The following is a 27,072-nucleotide window of genomic DNA, read 5'->3' as shown; positions in this document are numbered from 1 at the left end:
GGAGAAGGAGAGAGATAGAAACATGGATGAGAAAAAGAACATCAATGAGCTGCCTCCTGCACGCCCCCTACTGGGGATCCAGGGGGATGTGCCACCATCCCCCTGGTCGGGGCCACCATCCCCCTGGTTTGAGCCACACTGGTCAGGGCCCAAACATCCTTTTATATTGCAAATCTAATCACACTCTCCCCTTGTTCACTGTTCTTAGGATAATGCATAGTGAGGTTTTAAAGTCTTGTGTAACCTGGTATTTGCTCCCTTCTCTAGCCTCACCTGTACAGTCCATTGATTTTTTCCTTACACTCTATACTCCAGTCAGATGAACACATTTTAGTTTCCTAGACTCATGATGTGCTCCAGGCCCTTAATGCTTGTTGGTCTCTCACTCGGGAACACTTCGCTCGCCCTTCACCTCGCCATCTCTTACTTATTCCAGGACATCCTTCCTGTTACCCTTAGCCAAACTCTCTTAGGTACCTCCTCTGTGTCCCCAGAGCACCATCTGCTGAACTTTAACTCCTCATCCTACCTAAACCATGCCACTCTGTCACTCCCTTCAGTGATCTCTGTGAAGGCAGGGACTGAAGAGTTTACTCATCACCCAGCCCAGCAACTGACTTCAAAGCAGATACCAAGCAAATGTTATCATTGAGTATTTGGGAGAAGAAAGTGTTTGCTTTGAGATCTTAGGAGAAGGCAACAAAGAAGACCATATTGCTCATTGGGGGTTAACCTTAATTACATGTCCCTCCTAAGATGTCATCTCTTGTCCAAGCCTTAAGAGTCTAATTATGCTTGTGCAGCTATAATTTTAATGGATAAATGTGCACCCTGTTGTGCTATATAGTTAGAGTAGAGACATTCTATTTTTTAAATATATTTTTATTGATTTCAGAGAGGAGGGAGAGGGAGAGAGATAGAAACATTAGTGATGAGAGAGAATCATTGATCGGCTGCCTCCTGCACTTCCCACACTGGGGATGGAGCTGCAACCTGGGCATGTGCCCTGACCAGGAATCGAACCATGATCTCCTGGTTCATAGGTCGATGCTCAACCACTGAGCCACGCCGGCCGGGCGAGTAGAGACATTCTTTAGTTTCTTGTTTGTTCCTATCAGTTTGACTTGAGAGAAACAGGTATGCATAAGGGAGGGAAAGAGAGAGAATAGACAGTATTTGTAAATAATATGGTCACATTAGCAGTACGATTTTGCTTATACATAGAAAAAGACAAAAGAGAAAGAGATATTACTCATAACCACATAACTTTTATATCTTTTATCCTACAGTTACTTGTTTCATTACATCTGCCAAGACAGGATTATATACCTTTGTATTACTGATGATGTAAGTAACTTGAGGACATATTGCTATTTAATTGTGTGTACTGTTAATAGAGTCATTTCTTAGTCTTAATTATCTATATCTATGGTGGGTAAAGGTGACATGGATATAACTGTCCATAGCTGGAAATTTTTTTGTATACTTTACATTTATCATATAGAGCAAGCAGCAAATGACAAGCAGAGTTGATATCTGGTTATATGCAAATCAGCTTGGTTCTGGTAGAGTTTTAGCTTAACTCCTTGCAACTTCTACATTTATCCTATTGTATAGTGAGAATTGGTGTTCATAATTATGACTCTTTGGTGTCAAATATTCTCAAAATTTATGTGAAATAGTAAATTAAATTATTTCATCCCTCCAATTAATAGTGAATTTTTTTGTAATGTATGTGAACTTTGGGAAAATCACAAGACACTGTGATCGGCTGTAGTTCACATTGGCAGGTTGCTTTTGAGTATTTGTAAATTCTGTGCTCAGTAACTTGATGTTCTCAAGGTCCTTTGTCTGACTTAGTGTCAGCTCCTCCCTAGACACAGTCCCCATCCCCCCTATGCCTGCATGTAGCCACACGCTTACTTATTTGTTCCCAGAGGCTGGGGACTAGGTTTTCTCCAGTCTCTTATTGTAGGAATGAGGAAGCTTTTCCCAAAAGCACATTCTCCCCTCCCCCTGCTTTCAAAGCAGACTTCCTTTCATGCAGCATTGGCTAGGACTAGGCTACATACTTATTTATAAATTTATCACTGACCAGAGGTATGGAATTGACATGAGTGTTAGCTTTTATTGTGTCACAGATCCCCTCTGACATTCATGGGCCCCGCCCAGAATGTTTTAAAATATGAAATAAAGTACATGACTATAAACCAAGAATATTGAAAGACAGTATTCACAGGTTTTAAGGTATGTGCTTCTTTATGAATTCATTAACAAAATCTAGCCATGGGTCTAACAACTAATAATGATAATTTTATTATTATAACAATATTTGGAGATGTTTAGAACTGATAGTATATGGAAAAAAAAGATTTCTGTTGGTGGCAGGTACCATCTAATGATACTACTCTGGTTTGTTCCCTACATTCAAAATTGAAATATAAGTTAAAGATTGGTGAAAATAACAGTGTCTTTTTTTTTTCTATCTAAGTACATAGGCCCCTTGAATTGGGACCACTGACCCCAGTGTAAGAACCCTGGGCTTAGATTAATCAACTGGTGAAGTGGAGATAAGTGTCAGCCACAGTGGTCACCACAGTGACTTTTATCCCTGGTCTCACAGTACTTTTAAAAATTATTTTGAAAAATCCAGCTGTATCTGAAATGACAGGTGTAAAAGGACTTGGGGTAGATGAGAAATATCACTAAATTTCTCAGAGCTAAGTCTTACATTTATTGAGCTATGATTGTGTGTGTGTGTGTGTGTGTGTGTGTGTCTGTGTGTGTGTGTGTGTAAGTCTTTATATATTATATAAATACTTTTTGACTAGCTGGGACTAGACAAGAGGACATCATTTGATCTTTTCAAATGTATCACCACTATTAGAAAAAAAAATCAATTCAAAGTTTATCTTAGTAGTGTTATCTTTGTTATGAATGACTGTACTGTTATTATGGGTTTATTAAACACCTTGAGCTGGGCCATCTAAAAGATCCTGTGAAAGATATGGAGGAAGTAAACCCCAATTCCTGCTCTCAAGAAGCTCACCTAGTTCCTGTTATCTTCACTTGGCAGTAATCAAACATGTTTGGAGTGGACTCTCGGCTCATTCATTTACCAGTTATCTGACCTTTGGCTAGTTAGTTACCTTTCCCGAGACTTTGTTTCCTTATCTGTAAAATGAGGTCAGTGTTAGTTCTTCCTCATGGAATCATTGCTCAGTAAATGTTAGCTGTTCTTATGGTTGTTAATCATCTATGTCATCTTTTGTTTACTTTTGAACTCTGTGTTGGTCTCTCTTCAGGATTTTGAACGTTCCCGGGCCTTTAATTTTCTGAATGAGATAAAGAAGCGGTTCCAGACTACCTATGGTTCAAGAGCGCAGACAGCGTTGCCTTATGCCATGAATAGTGAGTTCTCAAGTGTCTTGGCTGCACAGCTGGTAAGATCTTTCTCACGATTAGTATTTTTATTCATACCTTTATTACCTCAAAGCACCGTGAATATAGAGGACCCTGACCTGCAATACAGTTTTCTGATTATGTTATTATATGCCACCATAATACAATTTCTCTCACAAAAAGGGGTCATTTTAGGGTAGAAAGCTAATAGTTGGTGATATTCTCTGTTAATAATAGAGTATCTCAGGATTGAGAAGGCCATTAAAGATCATCTACTTAAACTACACATAACGCATAAATCCATTCAACATGCCAAATGGCCCCTCACCCTATTCAGTGACTTTCTACCACCCGATGAGACAAATTTAATTTTTGAAAAACTCAGAGCAGTCCTTTGAAAGTCTGTTTATCTGTAGGCATGCCTAATTGTGGGCTCAGTGACGTTTTACATATGTATACACCTGGGAAATAGCACCCTTTTCCGATAGAAAAACTTCTAAAAGTTCCCTCACCGCCCCTTTGCAGTCAGTCCTCTCCCTCACTCTGCCTCAGGCAACACTGCTCTATTTTCTTTCACTATAGTTTTGTCTTTTCTATTTCCTATACATGGAACAATATATTATGTACTCTTTTTCTTGTTTTGCTCAATGTGAGGCTTTTAAAAATATTTTTTATTGATTTTATAGAGGAAGAGAGAGATAGAAACATCAATGATGAGAGAGAATCACTGATTGGCTGCCTCCTACACTGCCCACATTGGGGATCGAGCCCACAACCCGGGCATGTGCCCTTACTGGGGACTGACCAAAGACTCCTGGTTCATAGGTGGACGCTCAGCCACTGAGCCACGCCAGCCAGGCTTTAATGCTCTTTTTGAGTATTATACTTCTAAATATGCATTGCTCTAGGGATGAAGTTCCTTTAAATAGTTATAAATCTTTATTATTCAATCAGTTGATTTGTTTTAGGCTTCCCACTAGGAAACATTCATATATGTGAAATTATGTAAAATGTCACCAACAGAAAACATACTAATGCACAGACAAAAGTAAACAAGGGAAGCTGGCAGCAAACTTTCAACTTAGGTGGTTGTCATTAGCTCCAGTTCTGTGTGTGACCCTCTGAATAGTTACCTGTAAATGGCTATAATAATGATAGCGTCTTCATCATAGAGTTTTTGAGCAAATTAAATAATACCCCCTACTTTCAGCATTTAGCACAGTTAAGTGACTGGAATATTGTATATCAAGCACTCAATAATTGTTCGCTATGGATAATTTCAAAATGTATACTGTTATCAGTATCTTACATTTCTAGCTCCTATAAAAAGCCAATCAAAATAGGATGCATAACTTGATCCCAACAGTATAACAACAGATGCCTAGAAGCTGGGCCATCTCCTATCTCATCATACCCAAGTAGTGGGGAACAATTTAGTGTATCCTTTCCCTGTCCTGTCCCCCTTGCCTCAACTATAGTCTTCTGTTCTTCTTTCTTCCTAGTCTGAACCCCCTACTTCTGTTCCAAGAGTCTCAGATGTATATTTGATATATTATAATACATTTAGCTTTAATTCATTTAGAGTAAGGTGGCATTTTTATACTATAACACATATTTCATTTGGTAACATTTTTATGTTTATACTAGAGGCCTGGTGCACAAATTCATTCATGGGTGGGGTCCAGCTGGCCCGCCCTGATTGGGGTTGGGGGTCCAATTGGGGGGGGGCCGACCGGGGGGAGGGGCCACGAGCAGTTGGCTGGCTGGCTGGCCCTGCCCCCTGGTGGAATTCCCCCTGGTTGAATGCCCAGTGGAACTCCTGGTCAAGGGGACAATTTGCATATTAGCCTTTTATTATGTAGGATTTTTCCTAGGTCTGGTAACAATGTTTAAATGAATTGACATGTTTTTTATATCAATAGACACATAATTTTATAGTACTTTCATTGTCATTCCTCTTCTTTTTGTTTTCCTATTATAAATAATGTCTGGGTACCATAAAATCAATATTATTTTCTTATAGAAGCATCATTCTGAAAACAAGGGCCTAGACAAAGTGATGGAGACCCAAGCCCAAGTGGATGAGCTGAAAGGAATCATGGTCAGAAACATAGGTATGTTTCATGACACAGTCCACGTGAATGTGGGCAAAAATGATAATAGATTACTTGATTAGGGTCAAATAATTCTAGTCTAGAGAGACTGAAACCAAACTTCTTTATTCTTACTACTGGAAGCTAATTGTCAGCTGAAATACAGAGATTACTTGCCTGTGATACTGTCTACTGTTTGAATGGTTTCTTTTTAGTAGTTATGATTGTTCTATAATCTAAATTTGTTAGTTTACTTAGCAAGACCTATTTCCTACACCCTCACAACAGTTCAAGGATTTAGCATAATTTAATCAGTTTTGACTGGAGATACACAGATAGCTGATATTATCAGTAGATACTTTAAAGTATAACTATTTAACCTCCTTAGAAGGTTTGTAGCTCTTTTTTAAAAAATAGATTTTTTATTGATTTCAGAGAGGAAGGGAGAGAGAGCGAGAGAGAGATAGGAACATCAGTGATGAGAGAGAATCATTGATCAGCTGCCTCCTGGATGCCCCCCACAGGGGATTGAGCCCCAAACCCAGGCATGTGCCATGACCGGGAGTTGAACCGTGACCTCCTGGTTCATAGGTCAACGCTCAACCACTGAGCCACACTGGCTGGGCAAAAAAAGGCATTTAAAAATTTATTCTTGGTCTCACCATCCTAAGATTTCTTTCCATTTTTCTTCCTTTAACTTTTTATCCACATGTATACTTAGTTGTAATCACAGTTTATATTCCATTTCATGGAGGCAGTATAATACAGTGATCAAGATTTGGAGTCATACATGCCTGATTTCACGTCCTACTTGCTGTTAGTCCTTGATCAGTCCTTTAGCCTCTCTGAGCTTTATTTACTAATCTGCAAAAAAAGATAATAGAACCTAAAGATACCTGGAAAAAAAGAGGTAATGTATGTAAGTCACTTTGTACAGTTCCGGGCACATAGCGAGAGCTGAGTGACTGTTGGCTGTTGTTAGTCTACTTTATGTTCATACAGCATTTCATTGAGTTATATCATAGGTTACCAGTCATGTCTTTATTTTTTACACTTTGGTTCTGTAATTCAATGATGTGCTCCCTTCATTGAGAATGTGTCACTGTGAAAATCTCAGTGAGACTGAACAGTTTGCTTAGAGACTTAAAACAGCAGCAGACACTCTTAGGTAGCACTGATTTAGATGTTTGTGTTATAATAGTTCTGTTAGAAATGGTTTTGTGGCTATTATGATTTTCTTAAGCTCAATTCCCAGGAATGGGATTAATAGTCAAAAGGCAAAAACATTTTTTGCGGTTCTGGATGTGTATGTCTCTTGGGTATTTGAAGTGATGTCCTTTCATTGATTTTAATTTTAATTATATGTCTAGATGCAGTCTAGAGAACCTTTTGAAAAAATAGCTTCCTCTGTTCCTCTTTTTTTTTGTCAACGAATGTATTTATTTTACCTGAAAGTGGAAGCAGCCAACTATAATATTATTTACTAGAGGCCCAGTGCATGCATTCGTGCACCAGAGGGGTCTGTGCCCTCTCGCAGTCCGGGACTCCTTGAGGGATGTCAGACTGTCGGATGTTGGCAGTCCAACATCCCCCGAAGGATGTAGTAGTGCGTGAAGTGGCAGGCGGCCAGGGAGGAGCCCCAGCCTGAGCCAGGCGCTGTGCCACTCCTGCTCATCCCAGCCCCCCTGTGCCTGCAGCCATCGCAGCTCAGTAGCGCTGCTGCGGAGGCAGGAGACACTCGCACCACTGCAGCCACGCCCGCTGTGGGAGTGCACTGACCACCAGGAGGCAGCTCCTGCGTTGAGCATTTGTCCCCTGGGGGTCAGTGCACGTTATAGCGACCAGTCAAATGATCAGCTGGTCGAATGGTTGACAGGTCGCTTAGGGTTTTATATATATAGATTACAGATGCATGTTTCTAGAAAATGAAGCTTTTTAATCAACTCCTTTTAAATGTTTATTTTTAGAATAACAGAAACAACAAATTAAAAATGTAGCAAAACCATTTCTAAACATTTTCCTTTGATTTTTTAACAGCGCCATTGAGATACAATTCACATACCATACAATTCACCCATTTAACGTATTCAGTCCAATGGTTTTTACTATAATCAGAGTTGTGCAACCATCACCACAATCAATTTTAGAACATTTTCATCACCCCCCCAAAAGAAATCCTATACCCACTTACAGTCCCCTCAAACTCCAGACCTAAGCAGCAGTTAACCTCCTGTCTGTCTATATCAGTGGTTCTCAACCTTCCTAATGCCGTGACCCTTTCATACAGTTCCTCATGTTGTGGTGACCCCCAACCATAAAATAATTTTCGTTGCTACTTCATAACTGTAATTTTGCTACTGTTATGAATCATAATGTAAATATCTGATATGCAGGATGTATTTTCATTGTTACAAATTGAACATAATTAAAGCATAGTGATTAATCACAAAAACAATATGTAATTACATATGTGTTTTCTGGTGGTCTTAGGCGACCCCTGTGAAAGGGTCGTTCGACCCCCAAAGGGGTCGCGACCCACAGGTTGAGAACCGCTGGTCTATATAGATTTGCCTTTTCTGGACATTTCATATAAATGGAATCATGTAACATGTGGTCTTTTGTATCGTGGCTTTTTTCACTTACCATGATGATTTTGAGGTTAGCATGCATCAGTACTTCATTCCTTGTTATGGCTGAATATTCCATTGTATTGATACATTTTATTTATCTATTAGTTGATGGACATTTGGGTGGTTTCTGCTTTTTGGTTATGAATAGTGCTTCTATGAACGTTGGTATACAACTTTTTGTGTGAGCATATATTTTCATTTCTCTTGGATATATACCTAGGAGTAGAATTACTAGGTTTCATGGGACCTCCATGTTTAACATTTTTTGCTTTTATTTAATTCTTAAAAATTTTTTTATAGTTGACACTATTACAGATGTCTCCCATTCCCCCCCTTTGCCCACCTCCACCCAGCCCCCACCCTCCTCCCCTGGCATGTTTCACATGTTAAATAAGGCCAGACCTGCCTAAAATAGCTGCCCCATTGTCCATTCCCAGTAAGTAGCAGTGCATGCACATTCCAGTTTCTTCACATCCTTGCCAAAATGTATGGTTTTCCTGGACTCTTGGTTCTGTGCCAATACTATGTGTCTATCCTTAGGCCAGTACCACACTATCATGATTATTGTAGATTTGTAGTAAGTTTTAAAATCAGGAAGTATGAGTCTTCCAACTTTGTTCTTTTTGAAGATCTCTTTGGCTAGCCTGAGTATCATTTCCATGAGAATTTTAAGGTAGGCTTGTCAGTTTTTCTGAAACCAAAATAGCTGGGATTTTGATAGGGCTCGTGTTGAATCTGTAGGTCAATTTGGGTAATATTGCCAGCTTCAGGATATTAAACTTCTGATCCATGAACATGAGATGCCTTTTCATTTATTTAGGTCTTCTTGAAGTTTTTTTTAAAGATGTTCTGTAGTTTGCCGTGTACAAGTCTTACGTGACAAAGACTATGCTTGACCAAAGGTTACACAGGCTCCTCTGAGCCCTCTGTTTGACCAGGCTTCATCCTTGGGCCCTGTCCTTGGCCTGCCTAAGCCAGTTTTAGCAAAGAATCCTGTTAAGTCAATCCCCTACCCTTGATATCTGATCACCCTTGATAGCTGACCAAAGTTCCTCATCCCCTACCTTTGATGTGTAAATCTTTGGCCTGCCCTTTACAGAGATGCTTTAGGCCAGTTTAGCAAGATTCCCTTCCCTTGGTTTCACTTCCTAGTAATTTTCCATGCACTGACCATCCCCTCACTCCTCTTTTTTCATTATTGAGATATAATTTACATACAAAATCCTGTGAGTTTAAGGGGTACAACATATTGATTTGATACATTTATATATTGCAGTGATTACCACCTTAGCTGTAGCTAATCTCTGTCACATAAAGTACTTTCTGTGGTGAGAAACACTATCTAGTCTCTTAGCAATTTTGAAGTATATAATACAGTGTTGTTGATTATAATGAGTGGGCTGTGCATTAGATCTCCAGAACATATTCACCTTCTCGTTGCAAGTTTGTACCCTTAACAACATCTCCCCAATTTCTCCAACCCCCATCCCTTGGTAACCATCATTCTCCTCTCTGTTTCTACGAGTTTGGCATTTTTAGATTCCATATATAAATAATATACAATATTTGTCTTTCTCAAGCTGGCTTATTTCACTAAGCATAGTGCCCCGAGATCCACCCCTGTTATTGCAAATGGCAGGATTTCCTTCTTTCCCTTGGTTCAATAATATTCCTGTGTGTGTGTGTGTGTGTGTGTGTGTGTGTGTGACATATTCTTTATCCATTCATCCATCATTCAAGTGTGTGTGTGTGTGTGTGTGTGTGTGTGTGTGTGACATATTCTTTATCCATTCATCCATCATTCAAGTGTGTGTGTGTGTGTGTGTGTGTGTGTGTGACATATTCTTTATCCATTCATCCATCATTCAAGTGTGTGTGTGTGTGTGTGTGACATATTCTTTATCCATTAATCCATCATTCAAGTGTGTGTGTGTGTGTGTGTGTGTGTGTGTGACATATTCTTTATCCATTCATCCATCATTCAAGTGTGTGTGTGTGTGTGTGTGTGTGTGTGTGACATATTCTTTATCCATTCATCCATCATTCAAGTGTGTGTGTGTGTGTGTGTGTGTGTGTGACATATTCTTTATCCATTCATCCATCATTCAAGTGTGTGTGTGTGTGTGTGTGTGTGTGTGACATATTCTTTATCCATTCATCCATCATTCAAGTGTGTGTGTGTGTGTGTGTGTGTGTGACATATTCTTTATCCATTCATCCATCATTCAAGTGTGTGTGTGTGTGTGTGTGTGTGTGTGTGACATATTCTTTATCCATTCATCCATCATTCAAGTGTGTGTGTGTGTGTGTGTGTGTGTGTGTGACATATTCTTTATCCATTCATCCATCATTCAAGTGTGTGTGTGTGTGTGTGTGTGTGTGTGTGACATATTCTTTATCCATTCATCCATCATTCAAGTGTGTGTGTGTGTGTGTGTGTGTGTGTGTGTGACATATTCTTTATCCATTCATCCATCATTCAAGTGTGTGTGTGTGTGTGTGTGTGTGTGTGTGTGACATATTCTTTATCCATTCATCCATCATTCAAGTGTGTGTGTGTGTGTGTGTGTGTGTGTGTGTGACATATTCTTTATCCATTCATCCATCAATCAAGTGTGTGTGTGTGTGTGTGTGTGTGTGTGTGACATATTCTTTATCCATTCATCCATCATTCAAGTGTGTGTGTGTGTGTGTGTGTGTGTGTGTGTGTGTGTGTGTGACATATTCTTTATCCATTCATCCATCATTCATCCATTAATGGACACTTCGGTTGTTTTTCATGTCTCTGCTATTGTGAATTAGTGCTGCAGTAAACATGGGAGTGCAGATAACTCTTCAAAATCCTTTGTTTTATTGCCTTTGAATGTATACCCCAAAGTGGGATTGCTAAATCACATGGTGGTGGTATTTTTAATCGTTTGAGAAACCTGGCTGAACCAATTTACATTTCCCCCAACAGAGCAAAAGGGTTCCCTTTTCCCCCATTTGCTTGTATCTCTTGTCTTCTTGGTGACGTCATTCCAAAAGATGCGCGTTTTCTTTCTTTTCTTTTCTGCAGGCTCCAGGGTGGTTTTATTGACACTGCTTTGCATCTGCAGATTTCATTGCCTGTCCTTGAGCTGTGCAGGGTGCGGTGAGATCTGGAGAGCAGAGACCCAGAGCCTTGGGGATTAGCCGTGAGGGAGACCAGGAGGGGCTGACGTGGCTGGTGGCACAGAGCCTGCCCTGAACACATTCCAGCTGATCAATCTGGTGATAGCCCATGGCGGCCTGCGGCCACGCAGCAGACTGGCTCCACCTGTGGCCTCCCCGCCCCTCCCTGTGGTTTTGATTTGCTTGTTCCTGATGATTAGTGATGTTGAGTGTCTTTTCATGTACTTGTTGGCCATTTGTAAGTCTTTGGAAAAATATCTGTTCAGTTCCTCTGTCCATTTTTAATCAGCTTGTTTGTTTGTTTTTGTTACTGAGTTATAGGAATTATTTATATACCGGGTGTCCCAAAAAATGTATACACACTGTAATAGCTGATAGCTCCACTTTGAAAATGAAATGCATTTTAATAAACGCTGCCTTTATAATTATTCAAAATGTGTGTATACATTTTTGGGACACCCCTTGTCCGATATATGGTTTGTAAATACGTTTTTCCCATTCTGTAAGTCGTCTTTTCATTTTGTTGCGGTGTTTTTTTTTTTGCTGTGCAGAAGCTTTTTAGTTTGCTGTAGCCCCACTTGTTGACTTTTGCTTTGGTGGCTTATGTTTTGGTGTCGTAGTCTAAAAAATATTGCAAACACCAATGTTAAGTCTTTAGTCCATTTCAAATTAATTTTTTTTATTTTTGAGTGGCATACAGTAAGTCCTCACTTAACGTTGTCAGTAGGTTCTCGGAAACTGTGACTTTAAGAGAAACAATGTATAGTGAAACCAGTTTTACCTTAAGCTAATTGATATAAACAAGAGATAAGTTCCTACGGCATATTTTGGTCACAAAATCATCAACAAACTTCTAAATAAAGACCCCAAACACTTCGAATATCAAGCATTGAAATAAACATGAGCTACACATACATTTAAGAAAGATTAATAAAAACAAGTAAAATTCTTTTTCAACCCACTTATTCCACGTCAGGGTTGCATGTGCCTGGGACCTAACCTGGCAGCTCAGGGTGCAAGGCGGGAACCCCCCCTGGACAAGGTGCCATTCCATCACAGCACACTGCCCACTGGTCCTGCTTATATTCAGAGTTGAGCTCAATCTTTCCCCTTTTGTGATAGTCTTGACCCCCTACTGCTAGAGTCTTGAATAAAGTCTTCCTTACCATTTGACAAAGTGTCAGAATCATTTCTCTTTAATAGTATTTTCTAACATTCTTCTTGCCTTGTTTTCAAGTATTTTTTTATGCTATTGTAAATGGAATTTTTCTCTTCCATTTTTGGATTGTTCATTGCTTATGGTTTTTATATGCTGATCTTCTATCATGCAGCTTTGTAGAACTCATTTTACTGCATTTAGTGGATTACTTATGATTGTGTGTATATAGGATCATACATTCTGAAAATCAAGATAGGTTTAATTCTCCCTTTATAATCTGGATGCCTTTCATTTTCTTTCTCCTATGCAGTTGCCCACTCTAGAACCTCCAGTACAATGTCGAATAAAAGTGGCGAGAGTTGCCTGGCTGGTGTGGCTCAGTGGTTGAGCATCAACCTGTGAACCAGGAGGTCACGGTTCAATTCCCGGTCAGGGCACATGCCTGGGTTGTGGGCTTGACCCCCAGTAGGGGGTGTGCAGGAGGCAGCCAATCAATGATTCTCTCTCATCATTGATGTTTCTATCTTTCCCTCTCCATTCCTCTCTGAAATCAATACAATTATTTTTTTAAAAAGTGGCAAGAGTAAACATCCTTGTCTATTCCTGATCTTAGGGAGTCTTTCACAATTAAGTATGATGTTAACTGTGGTTCTCTACTAGGTGCCCTTTATCCGATTTAGCAAGTCCCCTTCTATTTCCTGCTTGGTGAGTGATTTGTAATGATAAGGTGTTGGATTTTGTCAAGTGCGTCTTTGCCTCTACTGAAATGATCATACGGTTTTTGTCCCTTATTCTATGAATACAGTATATTGCAGTCATTGATGTGGGATAGTAAATCAACCTTGCATTTCTTAAATAAATGACACTGTATCGTGGTCTACAAGCCTTTTTATGTATTGCTGGATTCATGTGCTGGCATTTTATTGGAGATTTTTTTAAAGTCTATGTTCATAAGAGATACTGATCTGTTGTTTTCTTCTGATGTCCTTGTCTGGTTTTGACGCCAGACTATTACTGGCCTCTTAGGATGAATTGCGAAGTGTTCCCTCCTCTTCTATTTTGGGAGGAGTTTGTGAAAATTTGGGCTCTTCTTGTTGCAAAATTTAAAAATTACTTATTCAGCCTCTGTTCTGTGTTAAATTTGTTGTAGGTCAGATTCAGATCTACTTCCTCTCGAGTCTGTTTTGGTGGTTTGTGTCTTTCTAGGAATTTATCTGTTTCGTCTAAGGTATCAAATGTGTTGACATACTCTTGTTCATAGTATTCTCTTAGGATCCCTCTAATTTCTGTGAAGCTGATAGTGATTCTTTTAGTAATTTGAGTCTTTCCTCTTTTCTCTTTGGTTAGTTTTTGCAGATTTGTCAATGTTGCTGATTTTTTTTAAAAAAAAAAAATCTTTTGGTTTTAATTAGTTTTCTCTATTGTTTTTCTGTTCTGTATTTAATTTTGTCTGCCCTGATCTGTATTATTTCCTTCCCTTGGCTGAGAACTCTCTTCCTGGTTATAGATTGCTGCCTTGTCACGGTGTCCTTGAATGGGGGCGGGGGGAGGCAGGGAGAGGAAGAAAGAGAGAGACAGACCTCACGTTCTCATCTAAACCTAATGACCTCCCAAAGGTCCATGCCCAAATACCATCTTAGTGGTGGTTAGGGTTTCAAGGCTTCAGTGTAGGAATTTAGTGGAGGGAGGGGCCCAAGTCAGTCTCTAACATCTTCGCTTTAATGTGGGTGTTTAATTTCCTTATATATTCCCTGCTATAAATTCCCTTCTGTGCACCGCTTTGACCTCATCCCATATGTTTTCCTTCTGTTGTTGATTTCTGATTTCATTCCATTCCTGAATCCCACAGCTAAGCCCCCCAATGTACATTTCTAATCTCTGCTCTCTTTCCTGTCTGTGGCTCACACTTTCCTGTTTGTTTTCTTATCTCCATTTTTTGTTGAAAACTGGACACTTTAGATAACATATTGCAGCAACTCTGGATACTGATTTCCAAACCCCGGAGTTTGTGGTTTGCTCGTTTATTTGTGTAGCGATTGTGCTGGGCTTTACTGTTTGAAGTCTTGTTTTTCCCATGGTGTTCAGCCTCTAATGTCACTTCTCCGAGGGAACAACCTTGGGCATACACACAGTCACCCTGAAATGACATGGCTGTTTTGATTGTCTCTTTTCTTAATCTCCCTGGTATGCCTCTTTTTTTCAATATACTTTTATTGATTTCAGAGAGGAAGGGGGAAGGAGAGATAGAAACATCAATGATGAGAGAGAATCATGGATCAGCTGCCTCCTGCACGCCCTGCACTAGGGATCGAGCCTGCAACCTGGGCATGTGCCCCGACCAGGAATTGAACCGTGACCTTCTGGTTCATAGGTCGACGGTCAACCACTGAGCAACACTGGCCAGGCTTCCTGTTATGCTTCTAGCTAGTCTGCTTTTGTTGGTGTCTCACTCTGCTGTTAACCTTCACGAAGTGCAGGCTAATTGCTCTATTTTTTCCCAGTAGTTCCCTAGACTTAAATGTCTCCAGTCTGAGCTAATTAGATTTGGGCTCCCTTGTCTCTGTGGGCTGTCTTAGATATTTTTTCTTACCTCAGATGGTTCTTCTTAGCTGTCTCTTTCTTAGCTCTCTGTTAAACTTCTCCTGGCCTGTGGTTTATCTTGTGATTCTCATGATGCTACCACTGACATCTTACTTGCTTACCTCCAAAATCTCTATTGTTTTTTTAATATGTCTTTATTGATTTTATAAAGGAAGGGAAAGGGACGGAGAGATAGAAACATCCATGACGAGAGAAAATCATTATCGGTCGGCTGCCTCCTTGCACACCCCCTACTGGGGATCTAGCCTGCAACCCGGGCATGTGCCCTGACTGGGAATCAATGACCTGGTTCATGGGTCCATGCTCAACCACCGAGCCACACCGGCCAGGCTAAAATGTCTATTGTTTTTGACAGCACTCTTAGGCTTGCACTTCCCCACACTCTGCTCCAAATAAAACCTGTGCTCTTGCCCTAGCTGGTGTGGCTCAGTGGATACAGTGTCGGCCTGCGGACTGAAGGATCCTGGGTTCGATTCTGGTCAAGGGCCCATGCCCCGGTTGCGGGCTCGATCCCCAGTGGGGGACATGCAGGAGGCAGCCGGTCATGATTCTCTCTCATCGCTGATGTTTCTATCTCTCTCTCCCTTTCCCTTCCTTTCTGAAATCAATGGGAAGGACAGTGACTGCTTCTCTGGAGGGACACACTTGCTCTGTCTATGGAGTCCTGGGTAACCCTGGTCTTCTTGGCTTGCCTCTCCCAGCCTGGGAGTGAGTTGGGGCAGGGACACTCAAGGTCCAGTATTCTTGGCCTGCCACCTGAGGTAGAGCTTCTGCCCTGTGTGGTGGGGCTAGGTAGAGGACTGGAGCCCTAGACCTCTCTAACATGCCTTGCCAGAGTAGAGCTTCTGCATCATTAAGCCTTAGATGGGGCAGGGTGGGAGGAGAAAGGGTGGTGACTTGCCCCTACTACCCCCTCCTGGGGAGAGAGTATAGTCTTGGCCTGGGACCTGAGGAGAAAGACAATCCCCAGGCTTTACTTGCCAGAAGTAGAGCCTCCATCTCCCTGAGCTGAGTGACGTATGGAGCAGGTAATAGATTAAATGCCATAGACTCTCACTGTTCTTACCGAGAATTAGTTGATTTTTCTTGTCTAAATGTTTCTTCATTTGGTTATGTCCTTAGGACAGTCACAGTTTTCAAAGACTTTAAATATATTTTATTTGTTTTAGAGAGGAAGGGAGAGGGATAAAGAGAGAGAAACATCAATGTGGGGGAGAAACATTGATCAGTTGCCTCTGGTATGCACTCTGACCAACCAAGGACCTGCAACCTGGGCATGTGCCCTGATGGGAATCGAACCAACGACCTTTTGGTGCTTGAGACGATGCCCAGCCAACTGAGCCACACCAGCCAGGGCTCAGAGACTTTAAATGGTTGTTGTTGTTTGTTTGTTTTTAAATATATTTTTATTGATTGCAGAGAGGAAGGGAAAGAGGGAGAGATAGAAACATCCATGGTGACAGAATCATGGATCAGCTGCCTCCTCCCTCCCCCCCCCTCCCACTGGGGATCGAGTCTGCAACCCCAGCATGTGTCCTGACTGGGAATCGAACCATGACCTCCTGGTTCATAGATTGACACTCAACCACTGAGCTGGGCTGTTGTATAATTTTTGCCAGATACAGACTTTTGTTGGAGAGAGGGTCTGTGGAGCTCCTCAAACCACAGTCCTCGCGGTGTCCAACACTCACTTTAACAGTGTCTTTTTTCACTCTCAGATTATACTCTTAATGTAGGGGTTTGGAAACTACATCCCATGGATCATATCTGGCCTATTTTTCCACATAATGTCTCCTTGGAACACAGTCATGCCCATTTGTTTACATATTGCCTGTCTGACAGAGTTGAGTGATTGCGACTGAGACTGTTTGGCCCACAAAGCCTAAAATATTCAGGATCTGGCCCCTTTACAGAAAAAAAACCCCGCCAGCCCCCACTTCAGTTGATAAGCTTTACTAATATATTTTATTAATTAAACATAGAAGTGCTTCTCTAGTAAATGTAAGCTCTCCAGCAGACCAACCATAATTAAAGTCAGATTGGGCTTAAAGCAAAGATTAAAAATAGCACGTCTTTAATATAAACATGTTATTTTCCGTTTTTCCGACATTTTCAGACCTGGTAGCTCAGCGAGGAGAAAGATTGGAACTATTGATAGATAAAACAGAAAATCTCGTGGATTCGGTAAGTACAGGATATGATCGTATTTTTCAGGAAGTAAAGTACAGAAGTGGTTGATGGCTAACTTAAAGGGGAAATGTCTTAAATTCCATACTGTAGTGTGTTTTGTTCTGACCTATTTATGTGATTACATTATGATTACGAGGATAACAATGAGGCATAGAAAAAGAGCCACAACCATTAATAGCCACTAAGGAAGCTTCGGTTTGGAAAACCTCCTCAGTTTACAGAAACAATTTTTCAAGCTTTGGATTGATGCCTACATCAGTTAGCACCTCAACTGCACATACCAATCTGTTCTCTGTAGGTTTTATAAAACATGAAAAAAGACGTTTTCAGGCCACTTAAGACCCAGTACGAATCCTGAAATCTGGACAGTTGCAGTCACTTTCTTGCTTACTGTGACATCTTTATTTTTTTAATCAATATATTTTATTGATTTTTTTTAGAGAGAGAGAAACATCATCAATCGGCTGCCTCCTCCACGCCCCACACTGGGGTCAAGCCCGCAACCCAGGCATGTGCCCTGACCGGGAATCAAACCGTGACCTCCTGGTTCATAGGTCAACACTCAACCACTGAGCCACACTGATTGGGCTACTGTGACATCTTGAGCTTTCCTTATATCAAGCAAGAGGCAGGGATTGGGAAGGGCCACTGAGCCTTAAAGTAGTCAGTGTGTCCCCGTGACCTACTTATGCTACAGTGACGTGTGCCTTGGCGTTCTCCATCTGGTTAGTGGATGAAGGTTGTGAGGGAGATGATGGATATATGATTACAAATGTAACTGCAGAGTGGAGGTTTACACCTTGAAGCAGATCAGTGAGCGCTCATGTTCATGCTCACCAGCCGCGGGATCGCAGTACTTAATAGCACAAGCTCTAGAGTCCAGCTCCCTAGGATTGAATCCCATCTCTGCCTCTTCCTGGTTGTGTGACCTTAGGAAAGTTACTTAACTGTGCCTCGGTCATTATCTGTAAAATGGAGATGTACCTGCTTCACAATGTTTTGAGGCTTAAATAAGGCAATGTATGCAAAGTGCCTGACAGTGTCTGTTACAGAGTAAGAGCTATTTAAATATTTTGTTTGCTATTTTACAGGAACATTGGTTAACAGTAGGTCTTAGAAGGATAACAGTTTTTTCATCAAAGCACGTGGTAATTGGAGGAAGGGTGGCGCCATATAGGAATAAAAAACCCCAGGGTTCTGTAATGACTCACTTGAAACCCATTGCTGGGGTGTGAAGAGGGCTTATACTGCTTACCATAGACCTGGCAGAGTCCTGCTTTGGGGAACTAATGATTATGAATGACCGTCTCTACCGGGGAAGAGAGGGAAGGGGTAAAGAACACTGGGACAAAACAATGAATGAAAGTAAACATTTTGGAGGTATTGCTGCAAATCAACCATATAGTTAGTGCCAGGGTTCAAACAATTCATGTTTTTTTCTAGTCTGTTACCTTCAGAACAACCAGCAGAAATCTTGCCCGAGCCATGTGTATGAAGAATCTCAAGCTTACTGTCATCATTATCATCGTATCCATTGTAAGTTTTTGTCTTTTTTTGCATGTGATTTTATTTTTTTAAATATATTTTTATTGATTTCCGAGAGGAAGGGAGGGAGAGAGAAACATCAATGGTGAGAGAGAATCATTGACCGGCTGCCTCCTGCATACCCCACACTGGGGATCGAGCCCACAACCCAGGTATGTGCCCTGACTGGTAATTGAACTGTGACCTCCTGGTTCATAGGTCGATGCTTAACCACTGACCCACTGCCAGGCTAGTTCTTGGTTTTAAATGAAATGCTTCTAATATTTAATTTAGAAGAGTGACATTTACTATGAATACTTGTTGGATTTTTATTGTCAAGTTAAAGAACTTTCGTTTTATCTCTAGACTGCTAAAACTTTTGATCAGGAATAGGCATTTAATTTTAGGAAATGATATTTCTCTACCCAATGAATTGATAATGTAACTATTTACATTTAATATTAATGTATTGAATTACAGTAATAAATGCATTTATAATTAACTATTTTATTTCTGGGATTGATACCAAGGGGTTATTATGTAGTATTTTTAATGCATGATGAGTTCAGTTTCCTAATATTTATTTAGTAGTTCTCTTATCTATAAGTAGAAATTAGTCTATGTGCCATTCTCCTACTGGCAGCCCTAAGTGAACAGATATTGGACCTCTTTGCACTATCCTGCATGTATAGTAACCTTTCTAGTATATTTAAACTCCTTTTTGCATTACATTCCAGGAGAATCATTTTGCTAGCTCTTCCAACAAAATAAATTTACTTTTAGCTCTGTTCATTCTGCTATCCACCTCTGATTTATTTATTTTTTATAATCATGTTGTCAATTTCTAAGAACGAAAAAGTTTAACTTGTTTTTCACGGAACTTGTTTGTTCACAAATGCATCCTATCCGGGGATTTCTCTGGATGTATAATCAGAGCGATAGCGCGGGGAATTGCATAGCTTACGTGACGGTGGGCGCCAGCTGGGCAAGTCCCACATCTGTCGGGCAGGCTGTGAGGAAGGGCAGGCTGGCCCTCTGACGCAGGAAGAAGCAAGCTGTAAATCGCCGGCGGCATTCCTTCTTCATCAAGGAAACCTCAGCTTTGCTCGGAAGGCCCTTTCGCTGATTGAGTCAGGCTCGTTCAGATTATGTAGGATAACCAGCCTGAAAGTCAACTGATTATGAGTTTTAATCACATGTGCAGAAGAAAGCAACGCACTGTACCTTACCCAAGTTGACACATAAAACTGACCTCCCAGAGATATAGTTGTTTATATGTAATGGGATTTTTATTTTTATAGAAATTATATAGCTATTTTTTATTTCATTTCTTTTTTAAAATATGTTTTGATTGATTTCAGAGAGGAAGGGAGAGGGAGAGAGAGAGAGAAGCATCAGTCATGAGACAGAATCTTTGTTTGGCTGTCTCCTGCACACCCCACACTGGGGATCGAGCCGCAACCTGGGCATGTGCCCTGACCAGGAATCAAACCATGGCCTCCTGGTTCATAGCTCAACACTCAACCCCTGAGCCATGCCGGCCGGGTACGTCATGGCCTTCAATGTCTTCTTGCTCAGGATCCTCAGGTGGCACATTCTAGGCTCCTCGGCTTTTTTTTTCTTCCTTCTTCTTTGCTCTGGGAATTTAGATGAATTTATGAAGCTGGTTTGTTGTTCAATTCACATTATAGTTATTGATTACTTATTACATGCAGAACAGTACTCTACATGCAATACCAATCTTTGCCAAAAGGTGTTTTCACCTAACATATTGTACTTGAGCTTTAAAAGTCCTTATATTTTCATCTGGCAAGCAACTTTATATCAAGTTGGAACTTGATGTGTGTGTGTGTGTGTGTGTGTGTGTGTGAATGAACATGATGTGAGGGGTTTACTCTATTCATTAATAACCAGAATTTTCTGTAAACCACCCCCCAACATTGGTAGAGAAGTAAGGCAAAACACTTTGATGACTTTTGGGAGGGGGAATTTATCAACTTTTTCCCCAAGCATGTAAATAATTAAATCAGTCACTTAAAGGTCTCAAAATGTAATTTAAAGCCAAACAAAATGACTAATTTAATACAGTGGACCTAATGTCTAAAATAAATCTATTTTTTGGAATGTAGTAACGTGAGCAAGCATGTACACTTAAAACCTGTATGATTTTGGGAACCAGTGTCACCCCAATTAGATAAAAATATACATATCATGATTTCAAATTACAGTATTCTAAAGAGCGAACACATCTATAAGAGGGCTAGTGTTTTTGCTTTCTTTTATCATCAGCTTGCCTTTGATTTGGTCATTGTGATTATTGTGTCATTATCCACTGAAAGGTTAGTAACAACATTCTTGCTCGTAGGTAATATAAATGTATTACTTATGCTTTTTCATTTTTATCCTAATAATGAAAAACTGATCCGTGTGTAAGACTAAGGATGTACTTAATAGTAAAATCATACTTAGAGGGAATTATTATTTGTGATCTCTATGACTATTAATGATGTATCAGTAAGAGTTGGTTATATAAATGGATTCTTTCTAGTTTCTGGTAAAGAGAAACAATCCCATTGCTTTCTCTCCCACTGAAGAAAGCGTAGTGGAATTCAAATCAGTGAGAATTGCCCAGCTGGTGTCGCTCAGTGGTTGAGTGTTGACCTATGAACCCCTTTGATTCCTGGTCAGGGCACCCATCCGGGTTGTAAGCTTGATCCCCAGTATGGGGCGTGTAGGAGGCAGCTGATCGATGTTGCTCTCTTGTTGATGTTTCTGTCTCTCTCTCCCTCTCCCTTTCTCTCTCTCTAAAGACCAATGAAAACATTTTTTAAAAATTCGGTGAGAATTATATCAGAACAGATTGTTTTAATTCAACATCTAGCTTTGAAAATACTAGATTAGTGTATTGTATTATTGCATAACTACTACTCTGATAGGACAAGTATTTGTTGGTCTTTCCAGTGTTTTATATATTATTTAGGAGCCTATGATAGATTCAAGAAAATAAAATTGCCTCCTTCCTCCCTCCAGGTGTTCATCTATATCATCGTGTCACCTCTCTGTGGTGGGTTTACATGGCCAAACTGCGTGAAGAAATAAAGACAAGTTAACCAAGGACATGCAAGAACAAGAAGTTAAAAGTTCCACGCGTCTTAAGCCTTTTCATACTGACAGATGGTGTCTGCCAGTCTCTTGAACCCTCCTCTTTCTTTTTCTGTTGATAATCTTGTTCTATGCATCCAGATTGATTTCTGTCCTGTCAACCAATTTATTCCAATACACTTCACATTGAGCCATTCATTGCAGCAGTAGCCTTAATGGGCTTTTTGTTTCTTTCTTTGGTTAACTACTGTCATCCCCTTAGAGAAATATTTTTGTTTGTAATTGCACAGAGCTATCACCAAGGCAGAAAGCACCAGTCCTGGGAGCTAGCTCCTGTAACTATAGGCGCGTTTCGTGCACGCACGCAGAAGTGTGCGAGACACAGATAGTATTGCTAACATCTCATCTTCGTTTTTGTTGTTCTTGAAGGGTTTTAGGTGCTCCAAAACGATATACATGGAGACTCATTGTTATTTGGGCAAGTGTAATGACACTGCTGGTGCTGCTTGCTTCTAGGAGCCCGGGCAGGTGAAGTATTAGACACTTTATCTCATCAGATGGGGAACCTTTTGCTAGCCCATTAGAAGCACAGGGAATCATCTTTGACCTCCTAGTATTCACTTTCCAGAAGAAAGCTCTGACCATTAACAGACCTCGCAGAGCCTGATCCTCTCTGTTTCCCCATCACAGTTGAGTTGAGAAGAGGCTAGTGTCAATGTTTTTGAAGGTTATGTTGTTTATATGTTCTTCTTCAGTTGCTATTTAGAGCACCTGTATCGTTAATGGGATACGTCATGGAGGGACGCCAAAGAAGAAGAGAATCACGGCGAATATGTTGGCATGTTTGCTGGACAAAGGGAGGTAGCGTGGGGACTGTTTGCCAGTCTGGGAAAATCCCAAGCAGAACATAGTCAACGGTCAACTCCAGGGTTTGCTGTTGAATAACAGTCTGGGCATCCTTTGTGGTTTCGTCAGTTCCTCAGCTACCTCGTTTTGAATAATCCTTTTGTGAAATGAGAGTAGGAAAGATGAGGTCTAGAAACAATACAAGACAGCTTGGCGTTCATTGAAATGCACTGTGAGAAAACTGGAGTCCTACTGTTTTGGCTACTCTGACATCTGTTAGCTGGTATGCACCTTGAATGTGTATCTGAAAGGACATTTGCTGCCCAAGATCTAATTGCATTTATCAAAAAGTGCCAGGAAACGGAAATTAAATTACATTTGATTATTTTCCCAACAAAAGAACAAATTTGGTCAATAAACCCCAGCCACCTGTTTAGCCTCGTCATGTGCCTTGAATATATATATATGTCACATAATCTGGCTCACGCTACCTGTTTTTCAATCTAAACCGTTCGATTCCTGCTACCGGATTCATTTCTTTGACATGTACGTTAGGGCCCCTGGAAGTCTTCCTGGTGATCAGACAAAGCACGAATGTTTTTCCAGTCCTGTTTATCAACACTAAGGCCTTTTAATTACATCAGCATTTCCTATTGGGAAACACATCTGTTCCAGGAAAACAGCTGGCATTCCTGAATAATAACTTCCAAATGTCTTTAATCCAAAGAAAAAGACTTACAAGTTACTTCCCTTTCTTGTACACAACTGAAAAGAACTGATGTGCATGTTTTAGGGATAAATTCCTCAACAGTCCCTTGATCTGTTTATGTGTAAGAATGCTTTTAAAAGCACATATCTTGTTTTGAATGATGCACAAACTGAAGGCATTAATAAAATTTCAGAGTAATCTGATGAGTTGCTTGTGTTAGAATTTCTTCCTGGAATCTCATTTCTTGCAATGACATTTGCCATAGTTTACAGAATAAAGGTATTTTACTTATGCTGAAAATACATTAAGAAGTATGGCTTGTACCTTGGCTGGTGTGGTTCAGTTGGTTGGAGCATCGTCCCATTCACCAAAAGGTAGTCGGTTTGATTCCAGGTCAGGGCACATACACAGGTTGTGGGTTCGATCCCCAGTCAGGGCACATGCAGGAGGCAACCAATCAATGTTTCTCACGTCAATGTTTCTCTAAAATCAATTTAAAAATGTATAAAACGTATGACTTGTAGCCTTTCAGTACAGAACAATAGCATGGTCTTGGGTTTATCAAATTTCTACAAAACCAAGGCACAAAGAACTTATTAATAAAATATGGTAGGTCATACTGAAAGCAATGAAAGATCCTGAAATGGCCATGCAGCCTCCACAACCATCATCCTGAGACCACGGTTGAGACATAACAAAAGAACCCCAGGGATTACAAGTATGTCTCTCTACCTCAAACCCTTGGCCACAAGGTCAAACAGGGTCACAATCCATACGTTTCCTTCAGAATGAATGGATACGGCTTCCATCAGATAATGGTTTCTCCCTGCTTAGCTCTGCGCGTACCTATCCTTCCTGACCTTGAGACTGACGACGGAATTGAGTTGCTTCCCAGGGTATGGTGATGGAAATAGATGCAACAACAATAACAGCAGCCTTAGACCCCCCCCTCCCCCCGACACACACACAATGTTCTACATCAGAAGCAGGTCTCTTTCTGACATTTCCATCTTTTCAAGAAGAATAAAGGGGGTGAGTGGCGGTGGTGATTCAGTTCGTATTCAATGGGGAAAACAGCCAAGACAAGTGTTACGGAAATGAGTGGCTTAATGCAGGAATCAAGTTTACACAGGTGTGTGACACTGAAGGAAAGGTCTAGAGCAGTGGTTCTCAACCTTCCTAATGCCGCGACCCTTTAATACAGTTCCTCATGTTGTGGTGACCCCCAACCATAAAATTATTTTCGTTGCTACTCCATAACTGTAATGTTGCTACTGTTATGCATCGTCATGTAAATATCTGATTTGCAGGATGGTCTTAGGCAACCCCTGTGAAAGGGTTGTTTGACCGCCAAAGGGGTCGCGACCCACAGGTTGAGAACCGCTGGCCTAGAGGGAGCCATCAAGGAATCAGGAACTGTGCTAAGCATGGCGGTGGTGGACAGCTTGGAGCTTGAGAAACCGGAGGATTGCTATGTATCTATTTGCCAAAGTGGTTGTGAAGATTGACGTGGAAAGGTGTGTGGAAGCCACAGCCTCAGTAGACCTGATGCCCAGTACCTGACTTGCACTCAAATGGGTCACGGGGTCAGTCATCAGGAGGATGAGCTGGATATGGAGTGAAGGCAATTGAGAAAAAGCTGGGGTACACCAGGCACCTCAGCATCTTCATGTCTGATCGCCATAACCATCAGACTATTAGCCTCCACTTCCCTTCTGCTTTCCAGGTCTCACACACGTTCATTTCACTGGAAAAACATAATCCTAATAGGGTACAGGGAGAGGAATTTCTATGAAGCTCCCAGCTTCTGGCAAGAGCCATGGTACCAGACCAGGAAAACCAAGTTGTTCCCATAGCCCTTCACTATATCAATTTAATTCCTTGATCTCACAGAGAAAGGCTATTCAGATAGGTTAAAGCCTTCTTTTGGTCAGGATACATTGTACAAAATTATTTTGGATTCTTGCTGTTTATTAAAAACATCTGAATCCAAAATATGTTGTGATTTTTAATGTATCTCTTTTCCAAAGACAGAAGCTTTGAGTGTACCACGAACAACAACGTTGCCTTTTCAGCAAGTGCAGTTGCTTCTTGCCATTGTGGGAGGACAGAGAGAGCCAGATGGGTGGCTGAGCTCCTGACCCTAAGTGAACCCCTTCCTTCTTGGGCCTCAGATTCCATACCTCCGCAGTGGGCCATCGGTGGTGTGGAATCTGCTTTTCTCAACCCACAAGCTGTTCTCATGCCCAAATCCAGCACCTCCGCTTTCCTGTGGGAATTCCTCACCTGCTTCCAGTCTAAACAGTTCGAAAGGGCTGAACCCACACCGAGCCAATCCATACTCTGGGTGCTCTGATAGGTTCCAGGATGAGAATGTGACCCAAACCTGGCCAAAGGGAATGTTTGATATTCTTATTTTTACTTATTTTTTTCATTCAGTTTTATTTTGTATTAGTTTCAGGTGTACAGTGTGGTGGTTAGACAATCATATACTTTACAAAGTGATTCCCCTGATATTTCAGTACCCAACTGGCATTTAATTTTTTTAAATATTTTCTTAATTGATTTCAGAGAGGGAGGGAGAGAGAGAAACATCACTGATGAGACAGAATCATGGATCGGCTGCCTCCTGCACGCACCCCCACTGGGGATCGAGCTCACAACCCGGGCATGTGCCCTGACCGGGAATCGAACCATGACCTCCTGGTTCATAGGTCAACACTCAACCACTGAGCCACCCTGACTGGGCCCAACTGGCATTTTAAAGCTGTGACTTTTCATGGATCCCAAGGGAAGGAGAACCCCTTCCCAGTGAGTGGGGGTCAGCCCAGCGTTGCTGAACACTCTCCATGTGGGGGGAGAGGCTGTGCCTGTGAACAGCACCCCCCCCCCAAGGCACTTAGTAGGATGGAGATTGGAGAGGGACCAGGTTCCACTGCAAGAGTGTGAGAACCCAGGCCTGTCAGGTCCTATCCCACTCTTCAACTTAACCCCTTGCGAGTCATCATTTATTGCTACCTCTTTAAACACTGAATTTCTCTGACTTTCGTTAGTGTGTCCGGTTGCTAGCAATCAAAAAAGCCCGAGCTGACATATCAGAATTAATAATCCCAGAGACTTTGTGCTCAATCCCTCCACCCGCCCCACCCAGCTCGCTGCCGTCACGGCTGTCAGCCTGCTCTCTGTCTGTGAGCCTGTCTCTGTTTTGCTTGTCAGTTCACTCTGTTCATCAGATCCCACATCTGGGTGAAATCATCAAAAGGAAAACAACCATGGACACGAACAAGTGTGGGGATTGCCAGGGGGAGGGGGAGCGGAGGGAGGTAGAGGCGGGTATGAGGGGATAAATGGTGATGGAAGGAGACTTGACTTAGGGTGGTGAGCACCAATGCAGTGTACAGGTGACGAGATGTGAAATTGTGCACCTGGAACTGGTATAATTTTGTCAACCAGTGTCAGCCCAATAAATTCAATAAAAAGGGGGGGGGGGGGTCCATGAGACTCCCTCCAGTACGATGTTCTCACTGGGCAGGCTCAGCTCGGGGAGATGAAGACATGTGTGGGGTTGAATCTTAGGGGAGCTGCTGAACAGTTCTGTCCCTGCTCTCCATTCTGGGAGAGGGAAACCCCAAAACAGTGAGAGGAGAACCAGCGGTGGGGGGT

At 41.3% G+C, this 27,072-nt stretch overlaps 1 protein-coding gene across 3 annotated transcripts in view; it reads left to right on the top strand.

The window, feature by feature from the left end:
* Positions 1-23,625, top strand: part of VAMP7 (vesicle associated membrane protein 7) — a 37,543-nt gene extending 13,918 nt beyond the window's left edge. Inside the window, exons 3-8 of one of the 3 annotated variants that reach the window (XM_036304899.1) lie at positions 1,290-1,347; positions 3,306-3,443; positions 5,426-5,516; positions 17,155-17,222; positions 18,672-18,764; positions 21,783-23,625. In XM_036304899.1, the coding sequence (XP_036160792.1) occupies positions 1,290-1,347; positions 3,306-3,443; positions 5,426-5,516; positions 17,155-17,222; positions 18,672-18,764; positions 21,783-21,851 (517 nt within the window). In that variant the 3' untranslated portion in view covers positions 21,852-23,625. Of the gene's footprint in view, positions 1-1,289; positions 1,348-3,305; positions 3,444-5,425; positions 5,517-11,183; positions 11,490-17,154; positions 17,223-18,671; positions 18,765-21,782 lie in introns of those variants that run through there. The other 2 variants (XM_036304900.1, XM_036304901.1) reach the window with 2 other exon arrangements.
* Positions 23,626-27,072: the final 3,447 nt, after the last annotated feature.

This window comes from Myotis myotis, unplaced genomic scaffold (genome assembly GCF_014108235.1).
Source record: "Myotis myotis isolate mMyoMyo1 unplaced genomic scaffold, mMyoMyo1.p scaffold_m19_p_4, whole genome shotgun sequence".
In the NCBI taxonomy this organism is placed as follows: domain Eukaryota; kingdom Metazoa; phylum Chordata; class Mammalia; order Chiroptera; family Vespertilionidae; genus Myotis; species Myotis myotis.
Note: the sequence above shows the minus strand (reverse complement) of the source record. Positions and strands in the feature narration are given on the sequence as shown.